The sequence below is a fragment of the Capra hircus genome, chromosome 24, assembly GCF_001704415.2.
Source record: "Capra hircus breed San Clemente chromosome 24, ASM170441v1, whole genome shotgun sequence".
Lineage (NCBI taxonomy): Eukaryota > Metazoa > Chordata > Mammalia > Artiodactyla > Bovidae > Capra > Capra hircus.
In genome coordinates, this window is record NC_030831.1 from 57,731,909 (window position 1) to 57,756,378 (window position 24,470).

Here is a 24,470-nt window from a genome sequence, read left to right on the forward strand (position 1 = left end):
CAGCACGCGCTTCTAGGGTGCACGTCCGACTGTAGTAGAGAGGTTTCACAGACGATTCGGAAATCCTTTTCTCGTCCCCTGCAGGTGTGTGGTGTGGGCAGGGTCATCACTGGATTATAATTTTTGTGCTGAGGCTTTTACAATCCTCCTGCTCAAACACACCACGTGCGCTCTTAAGCCAAATCGAGGAGACCCAGGTGTAGCTCACAGACAGAAATGCTGCTGTTTTACCTCCGCTTTGTTGTTACTTTTGCAGCTTTAATCGCCTTGACTTACCTCCGTATGAAACCTTCGAAGATTTACGAGAGAAGCTTCTCATGGCTGTGGAAAATGCCCAGGGATTCGAGGGGGTGGATTAAGTGCCCCCTGCCTCAGGGCGGTTGTTCTTCGAGCAAGTCCTGCTTGCACTTTTGCATTTGCCTGACAGACTCTGCAGAGACGCTGGCAGAGAGCAGCGCGGCGAGGGGTCCTGGAGCGGAGCCCCTGCCCCCGACTTGCCCACGGCCGACAGGGAGACCCCGTCCCGGGTCGCGTTCCTGCATTTCCCACCACCAATTTCCAACTGGTTGATGTGTATACTGATTACATTTCAGGAGGACTTATTCTATTTATGTTGTGCCTCTGTAGGCCAAGCCCTTAATAAATATTTTCCATACTTTATAATGACAGCGAATGGAATTAATCACTCTACAGGTATAGTATTACAACTCATGTTTACTTTTTAAAATGATTTAGACCGATTTGCAGATTTTATTTCACAATTAAAGATATCTCATGTACTTGGAAAAGTGAGCATATTTTTTTTTTTGTATTTGAATTTCATACCAGGTTTAATGTCGGTGATGTTTTTATTTTTAAAGTACTTGGAAAGCCCCACCCCCTACCGGATTAGCTATGGAAGACTGACTTCTGTCCAAAATCCTTCTGCAGACAAATACTCTTAACATTAGCCATCATGACAGTTTTTTCCATGCTCAGAATGAAAACTGGATATTACATTTTTTTGTTCAAAATTAGCGTAATAGCTGCAGACTGAGAGAATTGTAACATAGCATGACAAAATTTGTGTTGACTTGAAGGAATCACACCATTATTCCTTAGAAGTAACTACGTGTGCTGGAGCACGTTTGAGGCAGGGTTGGACTATGACTTCTCGAAGAGAAGCTACTTAACCCTTCCCGATGCTGTACAGCCCTCCTGTCATATTCTCCTCCTCGCTGTTGTAGTTGAGACGCTCGAATGGAACTTGGCACCAAGTGACGGGAGAGCAGGCCTGTGCAGCCTCCCGCCTGTGCGCGTTTGCGAACGGTAGCTGAACACGCAACTTCTGTTCTAACTGCACCAGTTCTGAAGGCACTTTATGTACCACATGGAGGTCATGCCTGGTTTTGTTTTGGGTTTGTTTTTTAATCATAACATTGAATGTGATTTCTTCTCTCTGCACATGCCTTTCCGGTGCAATATCTATCGGTTGTGAATCTGGCTGCTGGTGTCTAAACCCTGGCTGTAAAGCTGAGCCTAGAGGCCTGTCCTCGCCAAGCGTTTTGTGATTTCTACTCCACTGCAAAGATTACTAGACAATCTAACCGGGTTTTGTTCCCGATGACCTGTTGCATGCTTCCATACCGTGCTCTGCCCGCGCTGTGTCCGTCGCGTGCTAGATTAAAAGGGCGGAGAGACCTGATTTGACACCCAGACGTCTGGCTCTCCAGCTGACCCTGCTGGGGGTGGAGAGCTCTGCGGGATTCGTGTTTGTGGCCACTCTCGAGTCCTCGCTGCAGAACTGTGTTTTGAGGGGACGCCTGAGGCAGGGCTAGGGGATCTAGCAGACCCTTCTGTCCTTAACCTGTGTTGTCCTAAGCCCTGTGGCGGCCGTCCAGGGAAACTGGATAGATTGCTTGCCTGTTGTAGATGAGACCAAAAGAACTGTGGTTTCAGGGCCTCCACTTAGGATCTTCCGGGTGGCTTGTGGGAAGCCTCGAGTGTTTGTAGTTGAGCTGTTTAAAGGGGCTGCAGAGCCCTTGGCATCTAAAAGGTGGAGTTCTACAGAGCTGAGGGTTGTTTCCTTCTCATGTTGATTTTTAAAAATCCAGTAGTGATCAGAAAACCTAGATGTTGAGTAATTAGGGAAAAAAAAACAATATTGCTCATTATTTTTACCTCTTGGTGGGATTTTCTCCCTTCAGTTGATATAACAAGTATCTTCTTCTCTTAGCCCCTCGGCTTGCTTTTTATGATTCATGTCAAAGCCTGGGAGAGCAGTGTGCTGGGATGGGTTTTATAAGTGTGTAATTATAGGGAAGAAATCCAACAATCCTTGTGGAAGAACTGGGATTCTTCTGTCATTTCATAAATTCTTAAATCAGAATGTTCACTGAATGCAAATTAGGCAAAGTACTGAAAATACACAAGAAAACCCATTCTAAGATCATTTCTGTGCCAAGAACAGATAAGAATTATTGAAATAGACCCCCGTGAATACTTGGAAGGCGGTAATTGTGAATGACAGTTCAGTTCATCTCTCCCTTATTATCTGATTTCAGTGACAGCTCGAAAGTGCTGGGTTTAGAGTTTGTTTGGGGGTTTTGGCTTCCTTGAATCCAAATAAGCTTCTCCAGTTCTCAGCAACTCTCCGTGTTCCACTCTTTGTCTAAAACGGTCACGTACCTTGCTTTCTCTGGATCCTGACGACCACTGCCCACCACTTTCACGCTGTAGCCTCAGGCGGCGGCAGGGAAGAGGCGAGTGGGCTGAGCAGAGGCCTCTGCCCACCTGGCTCAGCAGGCCTGGGGGCAGAGGATGGTGTTGCCGCCCCAGATCTCTTGAACAGTGATGCCTTCCTAGAAATGACCAGGATCCAGCTTCTCTAGTCCCCTGGAAAAGAGCCATTGTGGGCCATTTTGCCACAAGGTTAAGAAGTCAGTTCCAGAATTTGCATGTGGTTGAAAGGTTTTTAAACATCGGCTAACCCAGTCACCTGTAAAAGTCCTGCGTGTTTCTAGTCCCCCCTCTTGTCGGCCTAACAGTGAGTTTGGGGAGTCCTGCTTGGTAGGGATTGGCTCCAGGCAGGGTCTGCTCGTCTACCTGCCGCCTCTGCGACAGGGAGTGATGAGGCGTGGGTCTCAGCACTCTTTTCCTTTCTCCTGAAACATGTCCCTTTACTTAGCAAGGCGCTTTGGTAGCTCCCACCAGATACTCCCTAAGGCTGGATGACAAATGCCTGACATGGTTTGTTCCTCCCACATAAGGATGCAGGGACAGGTTCTGAGAAGAATGGTTCGCAAAATATTTGAACCACTCTCTGCATGTCACACTGTTCAATGGACAGCATGGACCGTTGCTGTGTGACCTTGCCAGGTCCAAACTGGCCCCCTTGAAAACCGAGCTTGTGTGCCGCAAACTACTAATTGTCCTCACAGTTACTAATTGTTTCTCACATGACTCCGCTGTTTTTCTAAGTCTTGTATCTTGCCTCTGAAATGTCAGGATCCATAGAGCACGCCTGGGTTAACCAGTCCTCAAGCCCTTGCCCAGCGGTACGCTGGGCCTCCTCACCCTGACTCCGCAGCCCTGGCGGACCCCGGTGTCGTCTCCTGCCCTGCCGGCAGGGGGCGAAGCCGTGCAGGGGACCCTCCTCCGACCCCCAGGAGGTCCTGCACTACCTCTGTCTTATTCAGACTTTGGGGTACACCCTGGTAAGTCAAACTGCCAATTTTAGGTCCGAGATGTGCTTTTTAAAATAAACCGTAATAAACTCCACTTTGTACTTTAGATTTTAAAACTGGGAAGAAAAATGTGATATACTTTGGACCACTTTTTTTTTTAATTTATCGAAGCCTTAACGAACAGTGTATATACATCTGCGTTCACACCCCCCACCCCTGTCCCCAGAGTGTTTTCAGCACGTCAGGGACAAAGCTGTAGCGTTAGGATGTGAGCTTGTATGTGTTATAGGAAAGGCGAGCTTTCTGTTGGTGCAGAATCGTCCAAGAAAACCTCTCGTTTAGACCCCTCCCCTCCGTTAAAGGTGTTGCGTGCATGTTTAGGACGCATGTCTTTTCGGTGGTCGGCTTTGTGTTTGTACGAGTGGCGGTAGAGCCTCACGGCGTTGGTGACAGGCCTCTGTGTGCTGCCTTCTTGACGTGTATCAGTGCATCGTAAGCCTCGTGACCGTGACCCCGTGTCCACAGGCAGAATCTGCGTTCCTACAGAAGCCACTTTGCCCCTCCCTCAGACTAATTTCACCTGGACTGTCACGGTTTCCTTCATGTTAACTTCGCATTTAACTGTTGCTCCTTCACAACTATGTATGTAATATATGTACGAACATCTGCTGTGCAAATCTATCTGTATATATTTGTATAGCATTTACACCTACCTTGAGGAATCTGGTTTCGAAAGGGAGTGAGAGGTTAGTCCCTGCTACCGTTTTCTCCAAGCTGTGTCCTGAGAATTCTGACCCTCAGAGAACCCAAGGGAGATGATGATAGAATATGCTGTCATCTCTTAATTCAGCATCTATTATCAAACAAAACATGAAAAAAAAAAAAAACAGTGACTTTTAAGGTGAAAAGTTTCAAGCATTCCAAATGAATTCTCAATGTTTCGTAACTTTTTATTATAACCTCACCTCCTAATACAAAGCCAAGTACTATTTGATACAGTGATTAAAAACCAAACAACTTGGAAATTTTTTAAAAGACATCGTCTGGCTAAATGCTCATTTTCACAATCAGAATAGCTTTAAAATAGTTGAATTTGATACACGTAGAAAAGGTTTTGTTGAAGAACAAATTCCTTTTGCTTTTCGTTTTTCTTGAGAGACCTAAAGAGAAATTGTGGATTGTTTTCCTGACTTAACAAGAGTATTGTGACAAAATGAAGTCATTGTAAAGACGTGATGCGACTTGTCAAATATTTAATAAAGGATTGTGGAAGCCGGAACTTTTTCTACATCAAGTATTACAGGTTGTCTGTTTTAAAGCTTTTTCATGAATGCATCGTCTTAATTGTTTGGGGGGTGATATTCAAATGCCTGCAACTTTGTGGATTGTATGCTCATTAGAAGCATCTCCCTAGAAGTTCCACATCTTTTAAAACATCCATTAAAGACTTCCCTGAACACATGGGTTGAGCTTAATGGGATGTACCTCTGTTCTTATCCATCTGTCTTTTATTTAAGAATTAATGACTTGATGGATTACCCAAGTGGTAGTATAAAGTCCATGACTGGAAAGGCATATTTCATCTCTGGTTTTCGTCCAACTCACCCTCAATTTATGTTCATTAATGAGACTCAGTAATGAAGCCTAAGATGGTTCTCAGAAAATCCAGCTATCATGTCAATTCACTGATAAAACAGGTGGACGACTCAAATTTTGTTCCTTTTTCTTACTTCCTGCTGACCTTAACTTGTGCCCTCAGAGACTGCCGGGAGGTGGCGTCCAAGCAGGATGTAATTTCGTCCTGGTCTCTTGCCCCCTGTCTCTCTCAGTTAGCAGTAGACCATGTCCTGCTGGAAAGATGGCAGTACACTTCGGCATTCCTGCAGCCTCCTCCAGCCTCACGGGAACACACAAGGGAGATGCCAGCAGATAGAGCCACCCTGAACACGTGCGCGGCCATCCTCAGAAACACACGTGATGAGTTTATATGAAATAGAGGAATAAATCATACATCAGTCACACGGTTGCTAGGTTAGTAAACGCTTACCCTGCTCTGAAGTCCAAAGGTGACCTAGGCAGTCCTGAAACTCGAAAGCCTCCTGGTAAAAGCTGGTGGTAAGCATGGGCATCTGGGAATTCTCATCACTGTGGCTGGTCCTGGGTACCACATCCGGAGGAGCCCCTGAACGTATGAGGGCAGATTCCAGTTGCCATCCCCTTGGTGCGTCCCCATCCGGAAGACGGCGCCTCTCAACACTGTGCTCCCAGAGAACCCAGACCACGGGGTCTCTAAGCAAGTCTTTGTAGGACTTGGACTGGACAGAACAAAACAATGGTGGCTTTTATTGACCCAGACGGACTCCTTCATCAGGGGACTAGGGGATCCTGGCCCCACCTAGGGGACACCTGCTGGTGGGGGCTGAGGAAGTGCAGAACCAAGGCTCCCTTTTTAGGACTGACCGCAGGCCAGCCTGGGGAACAGGTCAAGTGGCCCGATCACCCTTCCTGCAACCCTGGGCAGTGCCTCCTTCCCCTTCCCAACCAAGCCCAAGTCCATCCTGGCTGCAAGTCACAGAGTGAGCTTGGCCGGAAAGCAGTGGAGAGGCTGCCCCCTGCCTCCAGGCAAAGTGGCATCTCCCCTCAGCTGGGCCTCGGAAGCAAGGCTCCCTTGACAGCCGGGGCTTCAGAGAGCAGGTGAGAGGCAGCCCAGCCCCGGCCCCCGTGCTCACAGCAGCAGATCCTGGCCCCTCTGGGTCCGCCTGCTGCACTTTATCTTGAAGCCTGAGCTGCCTATTCTATCTGAATCCCCTCCTTGGCCAGATGGCTGGCCCACTTACCCCTTCAGGGCCTCGCTGGCTGTAGAACAGACACAGCCTCGGAGAGAGGGGACCTGAGGGGAGGAGGGGAGGAGGGAGGGCGGCTCTTTCCTCCCTGAGCCCTTCCGCTCACCTCCCCCAGTGCTCGGGGAAAGCCTTCTCTTCTCTGCGGGAGAAGTTCACCTGCAGACAGGCCCATTTGGAAGGGGTGTAGGGTCGTGTGGGAAGGAAGCCCCCAGCTGCACACTGAAGATGCTGGAGTGACAGCCGACAGGCAGATCTCGCTGTGATTAAAGGGAAATCATACATTCTAATGGCAACTTCTAAGCAGTCCTGCACCGTGGGACTTTTACGTACACTTCCCAGAGTGAAGTTACCAATTTTCTTCAGTCTTGTTCAGACTGAAGAGCAAGACCAGCTAAAGGCAGACCATTCTGCACTGCCTGGAGCTCACCATGCTTTAATCACACGACTGCCAAATGTTTGATCCAGAAGGACCTTGGCCGCCTGAGTCCCCAGTTCTTGCCCTCGCTTCCTCCCCAGGTGCCCAGTGCGGTTGGCCTCACTTGTTGCCCTCGGGGGCGGCCCTGCAGAGACCCAGGATGATAGCCATGGGAACTCCCCCCAGGGAGGGGCCGAACCCCGTGGGTCCGTGGGGGCTGGTGTGACCTCTCTGACCCAGTCTCTTCCCTCCAGCAGCTTGTCTGCCGCAGAGGGGCCACTCGCCACCAGGCCCGGGAGAGAGAGGAGGGCCACCAACAGCCCAGCTGGAAACGGGCAGCTGCCCTCAGTCTTGAGGCCACCTCTGGTGAGGTCAGGCCCAGTGTCAAGGTCAGACCCTCAGCATCCCGCTTCAGATGGGAAACCTGGGTTGTCAAGGGAACCTTGCAAACACATTGAGCTGGTCTCATTCTCTTAAACCCCTCACGGTGGAGCAGAGTGCAGGGTGGTCCGTGGGAGGGCAGAGGACCAGATGGGTGCCAGGGGCACCCCAGGCAGCCTCTCTCCTCCGAGCCGGGCCACCAGGATGGTGTAAAAAGCTTACCTCAAGCAGTATCATCCCAGCCAGGAAGAGGTCGTGGTCAACATCCTCAGGAAACCGTCTCTTGCTGGCAGGGGCCAGAGCCCACCGCCACTCTGGGTGTCCCCACACCCTCCTCAAAATGCAGGAGCCCTCGAGCAGGGTAAGGGCCCCGCAGCACAGAAGCTGTTTGTGGGAATCGGGGCTGCTGCACAGCTGCGGGCTTCCCCGGGCGGCTCAGTGGTGAAGAACCCACCTGCCAAAGCAGGAGACAGTCTCCAGCCCTGATCTGGGAGGATCCCCCGGAGGAGGACACAGCAACGCACTCCCGTGTCCTTATCTGGGGAAGCCCGGGGACAGAGCAGCCTGGCAGGTTGCAGCCCAGGGGGTCGCAGAGTCAGACATGCCTTACTGTCTGCACAGTAAACTCTAGGCTGGGAGGTGAGGGGCTGCTCCCAGACGCCCCTCCATCATCCCCTGTCTCAGGACCCTCTGCAGCCCCCAGGCAGGGGGGGGACGGCACGTGTAAGGTTGTGAAGAGTAGACGACCAGAGGGACAGACCCCCCGCCAGCCACAGCCGACCGCAGAAGAGGCTGGGAAACGGGGTTCAGCGACAGGCAGCCTTCAGCACCTCTCTGCAGAATGAATCTCCCCTTCGGAGAGTGCCCTTCCTGCCATTTGCCAAGCTTCCATAGTCTACAGGTCCTCTCCTGGGATAGTAGTCCTATTGCTTACGTAAATCTCAGTCTAATAAGGTAGATACTGTCCCCGCCAACTTACACACGAGGACTCAGACCAGGAGGCCCAGAGACTTAGAGAGAAGAGCTCTGAACCCGGGCGGTTTGGCTCAAAGCCTCCCATCAGCCACTCGCTCTGGCCCACCCTCCACTCCCTGCACCAAGCCTCCTCTCCAAGGGAAGAGCCCAGACACTCGTTCACACCAAGATGCACATGACTGATCACACCAAATGCGTGACCCATTCTAGGTGTTTTTACAGACTCCAAAGGTGAGGCTTAGACTTAAACCAACAGGAGTAAAGACTGACCTGATGGCATCTGAGTGAAAGTCACTCAGTCGTATCCGACTCTTCGCGACCCCTTGGACCCATGGAATTCTCCAGACCAGACTACTGGAGTGGGTGGCCTTTTCTTTCTTCCCAACCCAGGGATTGAACTTGGGTCTCCTGCATTGCAGGTGGATTCTTTATCAGGGAAGCCCGCAGCAAGCTGAGTGGAAGAGGGCTTTTGAGGGCAAAGGCTCCACTTCAAGCCACAAAGTCCAACAGACACAGAGAGGTTATGGTTTAGTCACTCAGTCGTGTCCGACTCTCTGTGACCCCACGGACTGCAGTCCGCCAGGCTCCTCTGCCCATGGCGTTCTCCAGGCAAGAAGACTGGAGTGGGGTGCCATTGCCTTCTCCAGGGGGTCTTCCTGACCCGGGGATGGCTCTAACCTGTGTCTCCTGGATCTCCTGCATGGGCAGGCGGATTCTTCACCCCTGAGCCACCGGGGAAGCCCCAGACAAGGAACCCCTGCCTGCAAAGACAGCCTGCCCCAGTGACAGCCCCAGGCCCGCCCTGCCTCTCTGCCCCAGGACAGAGCTCTTTCCACCCTCGAAAGCAAGGGCCCTACATTTTCCAGATCCAGGGGCAACACGAACATCCCTTAGTCCGACAGAGATGACAGGCTGTGGAGACCTGGAGGCCAGGGGGCTCGGTTCTCTGCCTCGGGAACTATCTGATGGAGTGCCAGGATGTACATATTTTTTTAAGTGTTTCTGTTGGATAAACATAAGCTAATCGCTAAAATCCTTTAATACTATTTGTGGTGGAGAGTTTGGGATTTGTCTTTCTAATTCTAGTTGTTAGCTCTCTTGCAAATTAGAAGAGCGCCTCTGGCACCGGGGTCCTCTCCCCTCCAACCCCCAGCCACTTCCTGCTCTGGCCCGCCTCCATCTTGCCTCTGTGCAGCCTATGTTTACTCAGAAGATCCTTGCTTGTTCATCAGGTGAGGTTATCAGGGGACATGCCCTCCCCATCCAAAGGCGTAGTCAAACAAAAGTCAGGCCTTTGAACCCCAGGCTCCGGTTAAAAAGTAACAGGCTGGGTATTGGGTCAATAAGAGGCAAATATTAGCTGTAGAGGCCGGAGCACCGTGACCTTGAGAAACGCGCTGTTGCTCTTCCTGTGTCACCAGTGACGGCTGTCTGTCTCGGAGGTCTGGGACACTTACGGACCCAGGCGACCTGGAGCCAGTCTTTTTGCTCTGCAAGTTGAACGTGGAAGCCACCAGCCCTTACAATTTGCTCCCAGCCCACTCCACTGGCCTGGACGGCCGCCATAGCAAGGCACATGTCCACTCTCTCCCCCTTTCCCAGCTGCCCAACACGCTGGCCAGCCCGCCTCCAGCCCAGCTCTGATCACACCGCCAGGCTGGCCACTGTGTCCACGACTTGCCCGTCAGCCCCCGTGTGGTGCTCAGGGCCGTGCAGGGCACCTGGGCAGCAGGACAGGCCTCCAGGGGGTCTCCCCCAACACCGCCTCCCCAGGCTTCAGCCTGCACTGTTGTCAACCGTTTCTGCTTCCCTGAAGCTCGATCCTGGTTTCCATGACATATTCCTGTCCTGGTTGTTCTCTCCTTCTCACAGTACTGTCCTCATGCAGGTGTTTCCCAATAATTCATCCTCGGTGTCCTCCATCTCACTCTTTCTTGCCCCTTCTCCCCACCTCCCCTGTGGCTTAAAGTCATCACCGCCAGGCGAGCAGTGACCAGATCTGCCTCTAGGCCCGACCTTTCCCAGCGCCTTCAACCCTTCCTTCCAGCATCCCCGGACCTCCTCGGGAGAGCCCCAGGCTAAGTGCCCACTGCCTCCAGACTTCTGTTTCTAAGCGTCTCTAGCGTTCTGCTCTGGTATCTTCCAAGCGTCCACCCTGGGGCTTTAACTGTGACCTCTCTCATGGCCTTGCTCCCCAGGTTCCAAGACAGAAAAACCTCAGCTTTCCACTCACTTGTCCATCCATAAACATGCCACCATGGGCCACACGCTTGTAGCAACTAGAAATATAACCATTCAGAACAAAAATCCTCCCCTCCGATAAATACACACTCCAGTGGAAGCAGACAATCAAGGCATAATGAGTGACTAGTACGCTGCATTAAATGTTGGTGAAACCAAGGAAAGCAAACGGGGGGAGGAGATGGCGTGGGAGGACGCAAATCTGGACAGAACGGACTTCCCTGGTGGTCCAGGGGCTAGGACTGCACTTCACCGCAGGGGCCACGGTTTCCATCCCTGGTCAGAGAACTAAGATGCTTCATGCCACACAGAGAGGCCCAAACATCGGTTAGTCACAGTGGCTCAGGATAAAGATCTCAGGGAGGTAAGGGTGAGTCTTGTGGCTACTTGGGGAAGACCAGGTGCAAACAGAGGCGCAGCAAACACAAAGGCCCTAAGAAGGGCAGGGATGCAGGCCAAGGCCCTTTGGGAATATGCTAGCATTGAGTCAGCTGTTGGACATCCCAGCTGAGCAAGGCAAGCACAAAGTTGAACGCAGAAGCTCGGGGAGACGTCTAGGCTGGAGATACCAACTTCAGCGCCATCAGCCGGTCGATGGAATTTCAAGCTGAGACTGAGGAGGTGGGATTCCCGGGCTGGAGGCTGCGACAGTCAGGAGAGGAGAAGCGGCAGGGAGGAGGAACAGAGCAGGGTGGGGGAGATGGCTTGAGGAGGGCGGGGAGGCACGTGTCAGGCGCTGCTGGCAGGTCTCCAATATGAGGACCGAAGTGACTACAAGTTTGGTACAGGGGATTCACCGGGGACCTCGGAAGGGGAGGTCTGGGTGGGACTGGGGAGCAGAGGCCCGACCAGAGGAGGCTCCGCAGAGGGGGCAGGCCTGGGGCGCGTGTGCGTCCTCCAGCAGCTCACTCCCCCCCAGGCTACCCCACGCCTTACCGCCTCGGGACCTTCTGCCCAAGTGGGGATGACGACCCCCCCCCACCCCGAGCGCACCCCCCTGCCCTTCTCCCCTCCTTCAGTGCAGTGTGCTCGCAGCTCTGAGGGCCCAGCTCTCATTATTGCCCTCCATGGCAGAAATCCATCAAGGCTGCCAGCGTCACCCCATGAACATCTAAGCCCCTCAGCCAAGCTCTCCGGGCCCAGGGTGAGCAGGTCCCTGACTCAGTTTCCCTCCCTGCCCCTCTCTTCTCTCAAACACACGAGCCCCCCATACGCAGCCCATCCAATCCTTCCTTCTTGCCTTTGCTCACGCAGTTCTCTCTCCTGGGAATGACCTCCCCCATGTCTAAACCTACCTAAAATTCAGAGTCCATCTCAGATGTCCCTTCCTCCAGGGAGCCTTTCCTGATTCCCTCCAACCCAATGAAGTTTTGTCTCATTTCTGAACCCACAGCACTCTGCCCCTTTCTGCCTCTTGCTGTGCTTCATTGTATAAGTATTGTCTTCCTCTTCATCACCGTAAGCACCCTGAAAGCATAGGTTACATCAATGCTCTCTGTCCCTTGGGTGCTCAGTAAGGCTGAGTCAAAGGGAACTGGTTAGGTGCCTGGGGAAGCAGGGTGAGGCTGCAGGTTCCAGAGTGCTTGGAGGTCATCTGTGGGCTTCAGCTGGGATGACCCTCACTGTTCCCCGCCTTGGTCCACTCCTGAATAATAATCAAACTAGTCAGGCGAACAAGCATCTTCCACTTCACGACCCTGGCGAGGGACCCCAGACCCAGCTGACTGTGAGAAAGTCATCTGGGGCTTCTGGTGAAAGGCGAAGACAGGAGACAAGCAGACGGTCAGCAAAAGACACCGAAACTGTAGAAAAGGACCTGCTCAGAGTCGTGCCACCTCGGCCCGGGCGCTTTGGCGCCTGCCGACTCTCTTTGCGGCCTAAAAAAATAGCAAATGAACACAGTGCCTTTTTCACTCTGCTTTTCATCCTTCTCAGGGTCTTCAAGGCTCGTAGATCAGCAACACTTTAGTTCAAGAGATGGCGGTTTCCCTGGAGAGCCTGAGCCTCATGTGGCCGTCTAAACAAAGACACAGGGGCAGGTGATTCCTGAAGGTGGCTCAGCCATGTCCTCTAGGGGCTGGTGCGTGGTGTGGGAGGAGGCCTCTGCATTTGGAAAAGGAAGTGCCCCAGCGGAGGTGAGGGAGAGAGAAGCTGCCAATGAGAATGCTACGTATACAGACATCACACCTATGTCACGGGCTTCCCAGGTGACTCAGTGGTGAAGAATCTGCCTGCCAGTCCAGGAGATGCAGAGGACTCAGGTTCGACCCCTGGGTCAGGAAGATGCCCTGGAGAGGGAAATGGCTACCCGCTCCAGCGTTCTTGCCTGGAAAATCCCATGGACAGAGGAGGCTGGTGGGCTACAGTCCATGGGGTTGCAAAGAGTCAGACACTATTTAGCAGCCAAACAACAACAACAAACCTTATGTGATGCCACCAGTAGAGGGTAGGGTGATACACTGTCAAACTCGTTAACATTTCTACAGCCAGGCACGTGCGTGCACGCACCAAATGGGATAAACAGGCGCTATAAATAGCCTCATGCCAGGTCAGGTCAGGGTTTTGCCATCTGACAAGGTTTTTGTCCCAAATGAAATTGCTTCACCTTTATAAAAAATGAATTTGCAATGGCAGATAAGGGCTTGTGACTCTGCCCAGAGGTCAGTGTCTGTCAAAAATTCAGGTAAGGATCTACAGATTCAGTGCAAGCTGTATCAAAATTCCGGTGGCATATTTCATAGAACTAGAATAAATAATTATAAAATGTATAGAGAAACATGCCAAAGATCCTGAACAGCCAAAACAATCTTGAGAAAGAAGAATCAAGCTGGAACTATCACAGTCCCTGATTTCAAACATAAAGCTACAGTAACCAGGGCAGTACGGTCCTGGCACACACACAGAACAGTGGAACCCACACTCCTATGGGCAATTAATCTGCAGCGAAGGAGGTGAGAATGTACAATGGAGAAAGAACATGCACCATGGACGCCAGTAAATGGTGTTGGGAAAGTGGACAGCCCCAGGCAAAAGAATGAAATTAGACCTCTTATGCCACACACAAAAATCACCTCAAAATGAAATAAAGACTTGAATGGAAGACCTGAAACCATAAAACCCTAGAATAAAACAGGCATGCCATAATTCTCTGGATATGTCTCCTCAGGCAAGGGAAACATGAGCAAAAATAAATAGGACTAAAAAAAAACCAAAACACAGCCACACAGCAAAGGAAACTATCACCCAAAAAAGAGGTGACTACTGAATGGGAGAAGATATTTTCAAGTTGTATATCTGACCAGGGATGGATATCCAAAGTATATAAAGAAATCATACAACTCACCAAAATACCAGACAATCCAATTTTTAAAATGGGCAGAGGATTTGAATACACATTTTCCCAAAGAAGATATGCACGTGGCCAGCAGACACATGAAAACATATTCAGCACCAGCGATCGTTAGGAAAGTGCAAATCAGAACCACAATGGGGTATCGCCTTAGACTTGTTAGAATGGCTTTCATCAAAAAAGATAAAAAGCAGCAAGTGTTGGAGAAGATATGGAGAAAAGGGGACCCTTGTACTCTGCTGGAATTATAAACTGGTGTGGCCACTTTGGAAACAGTATGGAGATTCCTCCAAAGGCTAAGAATAGAACCACCATTTCATCCACCTATCCACTTCTGGGTATTTCTCCAAAGAATTTGAGAACGCTAATTCAAAAAGATGCTTGTGCCACTGTGCTCACTGCGGCTTTGTTTACAATAGCCAAGATATGGAACAAACCTAAACGTTCACTGATGGGTGGATGAATAAGGAAAACTGGTGTATACATACAGTGGAATAGTATTCAGCCTGAGAAGCGAGATCTTGCCATCTGTAATCGTGTGGAGGGACCTTGAGAGTATTATGCTAAATAAAATACCCTAGGATTTCACTCAGATGTGGAATCTAAAACAAGCACAAAAAAAAACATGAACAAAATAAATAAACCTTTACAGATAAGAAGGAAGATTAGTGGTTACCAGAGGGACAGAGGACCCGGGGATGGGTGGCAGGGGTGACGGGAGTCAGTGGCACAGCAGTGGGTGGCGACTCGACTTCTGAGACTGACACTCTGTAAGGCATAGATGTCAGACTACAATGCTGTATACATTAAAAAAAAAAAAAAAAGAATTTTTCCTGGAAAAGCGATCACTTGAACTGAACTCAAAAGACCAGCTGGCGCGGAGGGAGACCTTCGTAGCATCCACCAGACACACACCACCTGCAAAGCCTCGAGCAGCCCCCGGGACAGCTAGCGCCAGCGCCAAGGAAAGGGGCTCCTATAGCTCAGGCAGGAGAGGCAGGCGCAGCAGGGACCAGGCACTGCTGCCCACCTGCCTCCGATTCACCTGGGGACGGTTGCTGAAAATAAAAACCCTGGGCTCTCACCTGAAGCCCTTGGGAAAGGGAGCCCTGTAATCTCCACTCATAAGTTCTCCTGGAGATTCTCATTCATGCAGAAGTTTCAGAACCTCTGATTCAGTTGAAACACCCGATGTGCCAGGGGGGTGTTCCAAGCTGCTTTAGGATCATGAACACATTTGATCCTCCAAGCACCCTCACTAGGTAAGTTACTATCACCATTTTGCAGGTGGGGAAATCAAGGTGCACAGAAGATTAAAAAAGAAAACCCTCATCCAAGATCGTGGAGCCAGTAAGGCACAGACGAGGTGGTCTGGTGTCAGCGTCAGCGCTTCAATACCACGCTGTCTTTGCATTGATTTGGGCATCTCTGCTCCATCTGCAGTCCCAGCAAATCTGGGGCTCTGGGCAACTTGGAGCGTGGATGACATCCCTGAAGTGGCCCTGTGCCCTCCCCAGGGACAGACCACGCACGCAGCTGTATCAGGGGAGGAGGAGAGCTGTGGTCTTTCACCCCTGGGGGCTGGAAACCACCGAGAGAGGCTGACCAGGTTGCAATGAGCCTTTTGGCCCCAGGGTTCAAAGCCCGTGTTCCTCTCCTTTTTTATCTGTGTTGTCGATACCTGTTTCAATAGCTTCTGTTTGAGGACATGGAGCCAGAGAGCTGGAATCGGGGCTTGGAGCAGCCTGACCGGATGGTCAAGCCTGCCGACTGATCCGCCCTCTCCTTGTGTCAATTCCAAAAGGCAGGGTTTGGAAATCAAGTCAACAGAGAGCTTCTCTTCATCTCCACACAAACAGCCGTCCCGCGGTGTTTGGAGAGTGTTGGGCAATGCCGGACCAAGCGGGGTCAGGGGAAAAGTCAATTTTGCCTTTAAATCTCTAAAGCCAGGTTCTGCTTTCCACGCTTCCATCACACTCCTACAGCTCACATCAGAAAGCAAACACTGCAGGCTTGTGCGTCTGCCCCTCCCCGATCCACCCACCTACGAACTACAGTGGGCATCAGAGAATGTCCTGGAACATTCTGTCTTTCCCCTCACGCTGAGCAGAAAGTCTTGCTGCACAGACCGTCACCAAGCAACCTCTATTTCATGGCCCCAGAGTTCTTGTTCAAGGACAACTGCTCTCTAGCTTAAGCCAGTAAAGAAAGCACTGGAATCGCACATGAAGCGAGAGAAATGGCCAAATGCCACGGGTCGGCATAGCAACCGTCTACTCAGAGGAGTTTAGAAATGGAACAGTAGGAAGTACTTGTTCCAAACCCCTTGCTTTACAGATGAGGAAACAAAGGCTCAGAGAGGAGAGGCATCTTGCCCGAAGCACCCAGCTCACAAGGGGAGAGGACACGCCTGAGCCCACTTACCCAGCACAGCCCTTCACTGGCCTCTTGTCATTTGTCTCCAAAACTTCCCAGTTCATTCTCAGGCATCCATTCAGCCTCTTATTTCTTCTCTAGGGTATCTTCTATGGGCTAGTGAGGAGATGAACCAATAACATGGGCTCCAGGAAGATGTCTTTGTGGTTTCCCCTCCCTTCCTCCCTCGTCCCTTCAGAAATGGTGCTGGGGGGACTTCCCCGGTGGTCTGTTGGCTAAGATCCCACTTTCCCAATGCAGGAGGCCCTAGGTTCGATCCCCCGTCAGGGAACGAGATCCCACATGCCACAACTGAGACCCGGTACAGCCAAATACATATTTCTTTTTAAAAAGAAATCTGAAGCCAAAATTTAAAAAAGGAAACAGAAGAAACAGCACTGGCCCCGGGGTCGCCCTTAACCCATGAGAACAGCAGCTCTGGGGCTGAGCTCCCACGTGGGGAGTGAAAAGTCGCCCCTCGGGAATCAAATTCTGTAGCCCGAGTTGAGAAGCACCGCTTGAGTCATAGGCCCCAATTTCACCCACTGCAGCTCCTAGGAGCCTCGTTGCTGGGAACGAGGGATGGGAGTGGGGGTGTCTGAGCATCGTCGCAGCTGCCACCCCAACTCCCCACCACCTGCTTCAAAGGAGGCCAGTGCCACCTTCCAGCGAAAGACTCCCCCAGGCCTGAGGCCACTGAAGTAAGAAGCCTTCCTCCAGAGCTAGCTGCGGATGGTGGGGACAGAAACCAACAGGCTGGAACAGCCACTGCCATCTAAACGTGCACCGTGCCAACACGGCAGGGCCAGCTCGCGGGAGCTGCTCTTCCCTCTAAGGGACTTGACCCATGAGCTCACGGGGGCCCAGCTGCAGCTCTGGGTAATTGATCCCGGATATGTGTGCAACAGGCGGTCGGAAAGCTGCAGGCCGCTTCCCACAGGATCATCGAGAAGGTTCACCGGAGTCAAAGTTAGGAAATAAACTAGGGAAGGAGTGGGGTTCTGTAAGAGCCTTGCTCTCCCGCTGAACGCAATCTGTCACTCCAAATGACTCACGCACCAACGGGAAAGACTAAAAATATTCGAGCCCGACATTTGCATCTATTAAATCATCATTTTGTCGCACATGGCTGGAAACTGGGTTTTCTAAATGTTACTGCAAATTGTCTGCCTCTGTTGCGGGGTATCTGTGGGCTTCAAAATCAGCTCCAGGGCGGGCGATAATCCTGCCCTGAGAGGCTCAGAGGGCGTCAGCACCAAGGCATCCCTGTTGTTTGTTAGCAGCAGCAGTAAGACTCCAGGGTTTCTGACCAGCGAGGGGAGAGCACCTGGTGATGGGGCCTGCCCTTAGCCGCCCCAGCCTGGCGGCCAGCAGAGCCGCTGTGTTCCAAGCTCTGGAAAGCAGCCGACTTCTCCTTGCTTCTCTTAAATGGTCATCCAGTTTTCTTCTAGGTGTTCAAGGTGATACAGGTTTGGCTGTGGCTTCTCAGATGGTGTCACCCAGGACTCAGTGAATTCAGAGGCCCTCATCCTGTAAGTTACACCCTGCTCCATGCCACAAGCAAATGCAGGGTCCTGCCTGGCCACCCGCCCTCTGCTCGGCAGCGTGGCACAGAGGAGCCCAGACAACCTCAAAGGGCACCAGCAGGAGCATTTCTGCCCCAGAGACGCAGAGGGAGAGGACGTGGCTGAAGAGCCAGCAGTGGGAAGAAGCGCTCCGTGTGGAGGACTTGGTCTTCCTTTTGCAGAAATGGACACAGTGCAAGGAAACCCCCCGCACGCGCACACACGCCCCCCAGGCTGAGCCGGCCACGTTCAGATCATCAGCAAGGGGAACCCCCTGGGTCTGGGACACGCAGCTTCTGGCTGCCAAAGGGCTTGATTCTAAGTCAGGACGACGGTCCAAGAGGCAGAGACCGCGTTCAGAGATGTGCTCTGTGATGTTCACATCTCAGAGATGGGAATTTACCCACAGACGAACTCAAACCAGCTTCCCAGGAGGTGCTAGTAGAAAAGAATCCACCTGCCGATGCAGGAGACATAAAAGGCTTGCATTCCATCCCCGGGTCAGGAAGACCCCCTGGAGAAGGACATGGCAACCCACTCCAGTATTCCTGCCTGGAGAATGCCACGGACAGAAGAGCCTGGCGGGCTACAGTCCATGGGGTCCCACAAAGTCGGGCAAGACTCTCAGCACGGCGCTGTAACTCAAACCAGACACAGCGCTCAAGGAGGTTAAAGGGACTTAGGTGGCAGCATAGTTTGAAAAGATGAATGAATCTGGGGAACGTTTTAGACAAGCTCCATGCACTCTTACAAGGGACACCAGAGACGGAAGGAGCTGATCAAGAACTCAGGTCATGGAGTGTCAACATAACATTTCTCTTCTTCCCCCCACCAAGTCTGCTTTCACCCAGCCTGTGAATAATCTTTTTGTTTTCAGTCGCTAAGTCACGTCTGGCTCTTTGTGACCCCGTGGACTGCAGCTTGCCAGGCTTCCCTGGCCTCCACCATCTCCTGGAGTTTGCTCAAAGTCATGTCCGTTGAGGTGGGGAGCTCTCTTTACCGTCCCTTTATGCCGGCTAGGGCAGGCTTTGCAACTCTCTGTTTTTGCCTGTACACTGTTCCCTGAAACTCCAACCTCTTATAATGACTCAGGCCCCCTCCGTCCCTCCTCCCCTCCGTGTTCTGGTTTGGGGGCTGGAGGAGGAGTAGCTGGCAGATTCCTCTCATTCCCCTACGACTTGTTAGTGGCTGGGGGTCCCTGGTCTCTGCTCCACTGGGGGAGGGGTCTCTGGAGATCCTGGTAGTCTCTGGGTGCTGGTGAGTGTGGCTTTCAGGCCAGTGGGGTTCGGCCTCGCCCTGGGCTCCTGGCACTGGGGCTGTGCTGTGGAGAGGGGGGCGGTGCCTTCTCTCCTGCTGGCCCAGACTGGAGGGTGCACACCCCCAGCCCCTTCCTGGGCATGGCGGGGCCCCGCCCCACGTCTCCTGGTCTGAGCCTCATGGTGAGGTTCAGGGAAAGCTCAGGTGGGTCTTCTTGGAGCCCACTGAGGCCCAGGGAAGTGGGAAGGTGAGGCTGTCCTCCCTTTCTGCCCAGACATGGCCCCTCCACCCTGCGGGGCCCTAACACCCAGCCCGCCTTTCCACAAGCTGCCAGAGGGCTTGTCAAGTGGTCCAGATCTCTCCCGGGAGCTGTCTGTCCTGTGGCTCAATGAGCAACAGGCTGGTCAGCCAGCAGGCCCCCTCCCCTCAGCGAGCCCTCTCAGTGCTTCCTGGGGATGTCTCTCCCCGTCCACCCACTTGGCCTGGGGTGGGACTCACCGGGTGGGGTAGCAAGTATGACTTCTCCCCAAGTACTGTGTGCAGCCCCGAGCTGGCCCCTTGCCTCCCTCCAGCCCCAGGGCTCACCCCACACAGGCCAGGGCGGGGGGAGTGGGGGTGAGGGGTGGTTCCTCTGAGGACGTGCCAGGAAGCCGACGGGACCTCCCCTTCGAACACCTGGACCCCTGGCATCGGTCATCGACAGCTCTGGGCCTTGGTTGCAATTACAGAGCAATAGGAAAAGTTACACATAGCATCCTATCACTCTGCTGAGGAAAGGGACGAAAGAGGCTCCACATGTACTGATACTGAATGATCTTAAAGACATGCTGTGGGGTGAAAGAGCAAGGTTCAGAATAATTTGGCCCCAACTTGTATTTTAAAGATGGTTATGATGCACACACGTGTATCTGTGTTAACAGTCCATACAAGAAACAACAATGGTGGCCTTGGGGTCGGGGGCTAGGGTCTCACTTTTCACTGAAGGCTCCGTGAATGGAGCAGGCATTCAATAGAGGTGACCCCCTGCCCTAGGCTGAGAAGGGAGAGAGAAGACCCAGTTAACCGTGACGTCACACCCATTTAGCAAAAGCAAGAAATGAGCGAAATAGAGCAGTGGTGGGCATTGCCGGTGCGTGGCGCACGGCAAAGGGAAAGCAGCGTGGACACCGCAAAGGGAAAGCCACGTGTCACTTTCACAAAAATAAACCTGCCGGGCATGCGCCACCAGTTTCTAAAGAGGAGGAGAGGCAGCTTCCAATAAAAGACGCTGATGATTAAACATCCTCAAGAGAAAGAGGAAAAAAAGAACAAGAGGCAATGTAGCGGAGACATGGAGAAGTGACTGTATCCGAACTTTGGGCACAGGTCTTTTTTTCTAATGGAGGTAACACCGGCTTAAAACATTGGGCTCCACGTGCGCAGTGTTGTGTTTCTACCTCTGATACCCTAGGGTGTGCTCTCCTGCAGATGGAAAACCTGCGCTTCCACCCATCTCCGCATAGCAGCCCCCTGCCCATTTCAGCCTTTCCCACGCTGCTGCACCCCTTCTCGTAACCGCTGCTCTGGTCTCTGTGTCTGCATGTTGGTTTTTGTTTGGTTTGGCTTGTTCATTCATTTCGTATTTTGCTTTTTATACTCCATATATGATTGAAGTCATGGAGTTTGTTTTTCTCCATCTGACTTTTTGTGTTTCCCTGGTGGCTCAGTGGTAAAGACTCTGCTGACCGACATAGAAGATTCAGGTTCCATCTCTGGATTGGGAAGATCCCCTGGAGAAGGAAATGGCAATCCACTCCAGTATCCTTGCCTGGGAAATCCCATGGGCAGAGAAGCCTAGTGGGCTGCCATCCATGGGGTCACAGAGAGTGAGACACGACTTAGCAAGTATAAACAACAACATCTGTCTTATTTCTCTTAGCACAGTACCCTCAAGGTCCAGCCATGTTTTTGCAAATGACAAGATTTCACCTTTTCATGGCTGAGTAGTATTCTATTGCACATAGATACACCACACTTTTTTTCTCTATCCATCTGTTGATGGACACTTAGGTTGTTCCACATCTTGGCTAATGTAAATAAGGGTGCATCTTGTGTTTTAGAATGAGTGCTTTCACATTCTTTGGATAAATATTTAGGAGTGGCATAGCTGGGTCACGCGGCAGTTCCTTTCTTCATATTTTGAGGAATCTCCATACTGTTTTCCCCAGTGGCTGCCCCAATGTACATTCCCAGCAACAGAATATGAGGCCTCCCTTCTCTCCACATCCTCTCCAGCACTTGTTATTTCCTGTCTCTTTTACAATAGCCATTCTAACAAGTTGAAGCGATCTCACTGTAGCTTTGAGACTCTTGAGAGTCCCTCGGCCTGCAAGGAGATCCAACCAGTCCCTCCAAAAGGAAATCAATCCTGAATACTCATTGGAAGGACTGATGCTGAAGCTCCAATCCTTTGGCCACCTGATGTGAAGAGCCAACTCATTTGAAAAGACCCTAATGCTGAGAAAGATTGGAGGCAGGAGAAGGGGATGGCAGAGGATGAGACGGTTGGATGGCCTCACTGACTCAGCGAACATGAATTTGAGCAAGTTCCAGGAGACGACAAAGGACAGGGAATCCTGGCGTGCTGCAGTCCACGGGGTCACAAAGAGCTGGACGTGACTGAACGACACCAGTAATCAGTGATGTTGAGCATCTTGTCATGTGCCCATTGGCCACCTGCCCACCTTGTTAGGAAAAATGTCCATTCAGCTCCTCTCCCCATTTTTTTAATCTGGTACTTTTCACTGTTGAGTAGGGCACAGGCTTTGCTCTGATACTCATGTACAGGTTAGTTGGTTGTATGATGTCTCATTTAAACATCACAGCTACTTGGGGCGGGGGGAGGTTGCTATTATTATTCCAGCCCTACTTTGCAGATACGGACACCTGCGTCAGAAACCTGCCTTGTCAGGTCACACAAGCCGTCAGTGGCAGAGGGGCCCAGACCCAATTTTTCTCATATTCTGAGAGATTCTTTCTTCTACACACATTTCCAGAAACTCCAGACCCTGAAGGGAACCATAAGAGTACGACCAAAACTGCCATTTGTTGATGTCACGCGCTGTGAGGACCCCGTCCCGAGCACACAGTAGGTCTGTGCCCTCACCAGCTGCTGTGTGGCCTTTTTATTAGTTCAGTGTCGAACCTTGTGGATAGAACAGCAGCGCCAGGAAGGGTGAGATCTTTCCCCTGTCGGATCCCTTTCCTGTTTCTAGCTGAGACTACAACCAGCTAGTCTACGCCGAAGTGCTAATGGGTGAATGGGCCACCCTCTCAGCCAAGACGCTGAACTTTATCAGGGCCTTTGGAGACGAAGTCTTAGCTGAGAGGTCTCCACCGCTCAGACCCCAGGGCACCATTTTCCTTCCCCTGGAAACCGTCATGAGCAGTTTCCCAGACATCCTTCTAGACCAGCAAGGACACAGGTTACCCCTCCCCTGTGTGTACTGAAATGGAAAGAGGTTACACACACCGCTGGGTATACTGCTTCCTCTACTTCGCAAAACTTTAAGATTGTTCTAAGAGGTTTTTTTAAGAATAGATCTTTGAAATTGTTTTATCAGTTTTGTTTAAAAAAAAAAAAACCCACATACTTCTCATGATTTTGATGGCTCTAGAATATTTTGCTCTATAAATATATCCTATGTTAATTTGATATTTCTAATAGATATTTGATATGTTCTAGTACCTTGCCCAGAGAAGGCAATGGCACCCCACTCCAGTACTCTTGCCTGGAAAATCCCATGGATGGAGGAGCCTGGTGGGCTGCAGTCCATGGGGTCTCGAAGAGTTGGACATGACTGAGCGACTTCACTTTCACTTTTCACCTTCATGCATCGGAGAAGGAAATGGCAACCCACTCCAGTGTTCTTGCCTGGAGAATCCCAGGGACGGGGGAGCCTGGTGGGCTGCCGTCTATGGGGTCGCACAGGGTCGGTCATGGCTCAAGTGACTTAGCAGCAGCAGCAGCACCTTGCTATATAAACAACACTGCAGTTTTGCGCACTGTAGGATAAATTCTTGAAAGTGGAATTGTGTGTCCAAAACTATATACATTTGTAATTTTGATAGATATTTCCAAACTGCCTTGCGATTTGGCGTGACCTGCACTCTCACCGGGGTCTCCCTGGTGGCTCATTGGTAAAGAATCCACCTGAAATGCAGGAGACACGGGTCTGAGCCCTGGGTCAGGAGGGTCCCCTGGAGAAGGGAATGGGAAGCCACTCCAGTGCTCTTGCCTGGAGGAGCCCATGGAGAGAGGAGCCTGGCAGGCTCTGCTTCCTGGGGTGGCGAAGAGCCGGCTATGACTGAAGCAACCGAGCGGGGCACAGCTGCCGTACGGATCTGCAGTCTGCTTTCCAGGTTTTTGATCTTACAAAGATGCTGCACTGAATATTTTTATGTACATGTCTTAGTGTCCTTTTGTGACCATATTTATAAATTCCCAGTAATAGGATTACTGCACCAAGAGGGGTGTACTTCCAATTTTAATTCACTGTCAAATTATCCTTTAAAAAGTAGACCAGTAACACTTCCAGGGACAGCATTTGAGAATGGCATCTTGCCTACAGCCTGACCAATACTGGATATTGACCAGCTTTTTAATTCTGACCTATGAACTCTCTGAGAATTGATCTCTCATCAACATTTCTATAATGATGAATGAAGCTAACCATGCTTTCCTGTGTTTATTTTTCTGTAAATTCCATGTTCATATTCTTCCCCTCCTTCATTTTCATCTTGAATTATTCAGTTTTTATTTATATAAATGGTTTCTAAACTGAAGAAATGTGGCTGTGGTCTGGATTGCTGATATTTTTCCCTGGATCTTTTTTTCTTTTGACTTTACTAATTATCTAATGTTAGAAAGTCTGGATTTGAGGCTCTGTGGGCTGCTTAAGAATGCCTTCCCTGGCCCAAAATTACACATATTTTGACCAGTTTTAAGTGTAGTCCCTCAGTCGTGTCCGACTCTTTGGGACCCCATGGACTATAGCCCACCAGGCTCCTCTGTCCATGGGATTCTCTAGGCAAGAATACTGGAGTGGATTGCCATCTCCTTCTCCAAGGGATCTTCCTGACCGAGGGATCGAAGCTGGGTCTCTCGCATTGCAGGCAGATTCTTTACTGTCTGAGCCACCAGGGAAGAGCTAGACAATTGCTTCCATCTGTCCTAAAGATTCATCTGGTGCCTGTTGTTTCTCAGTCCCCTTGAGACATCAGTTTAACAAAACGCTGAAGGTTGACCTTCCTTTTGATGGTCCTAGCTGAGACCTTGCACCCCACTCCAGTACTCTTGCCTGGAAAATCCCATGGATGGAGGAG

At 51.2% G+C, this 24,470-nt stretch overlaps 1 protein-coding gene across 6 annotated transcripts in view; it reads left to right on the forward strand.

Annotated features, from left to right (window-relative positions):
* NEDD4L (neural precursor cell expressed, developmentally down-regulated 4-like, E3 ubiquitin protein ligase) overlaps positions 1-4,959 on the forward strand; it is a 371,596-nt gene extending 366,637 nt beyond the window's left edge. For all 6 annotated transcript variants that reach the window (XM_018039444.1, XM_018039445.1, XM_018039440.1 and 3 more), the window contains one exon: positions 257-4,959. In XM_018039444.1, coding sequence (XP_017894933.1) covers positions 257-359 — 103 coding nt within the window. In that variant the 3' untranslated portion in view covers positions 360-4,959. The remainder of the gene's footprint in view (positions 1-256) is intronic.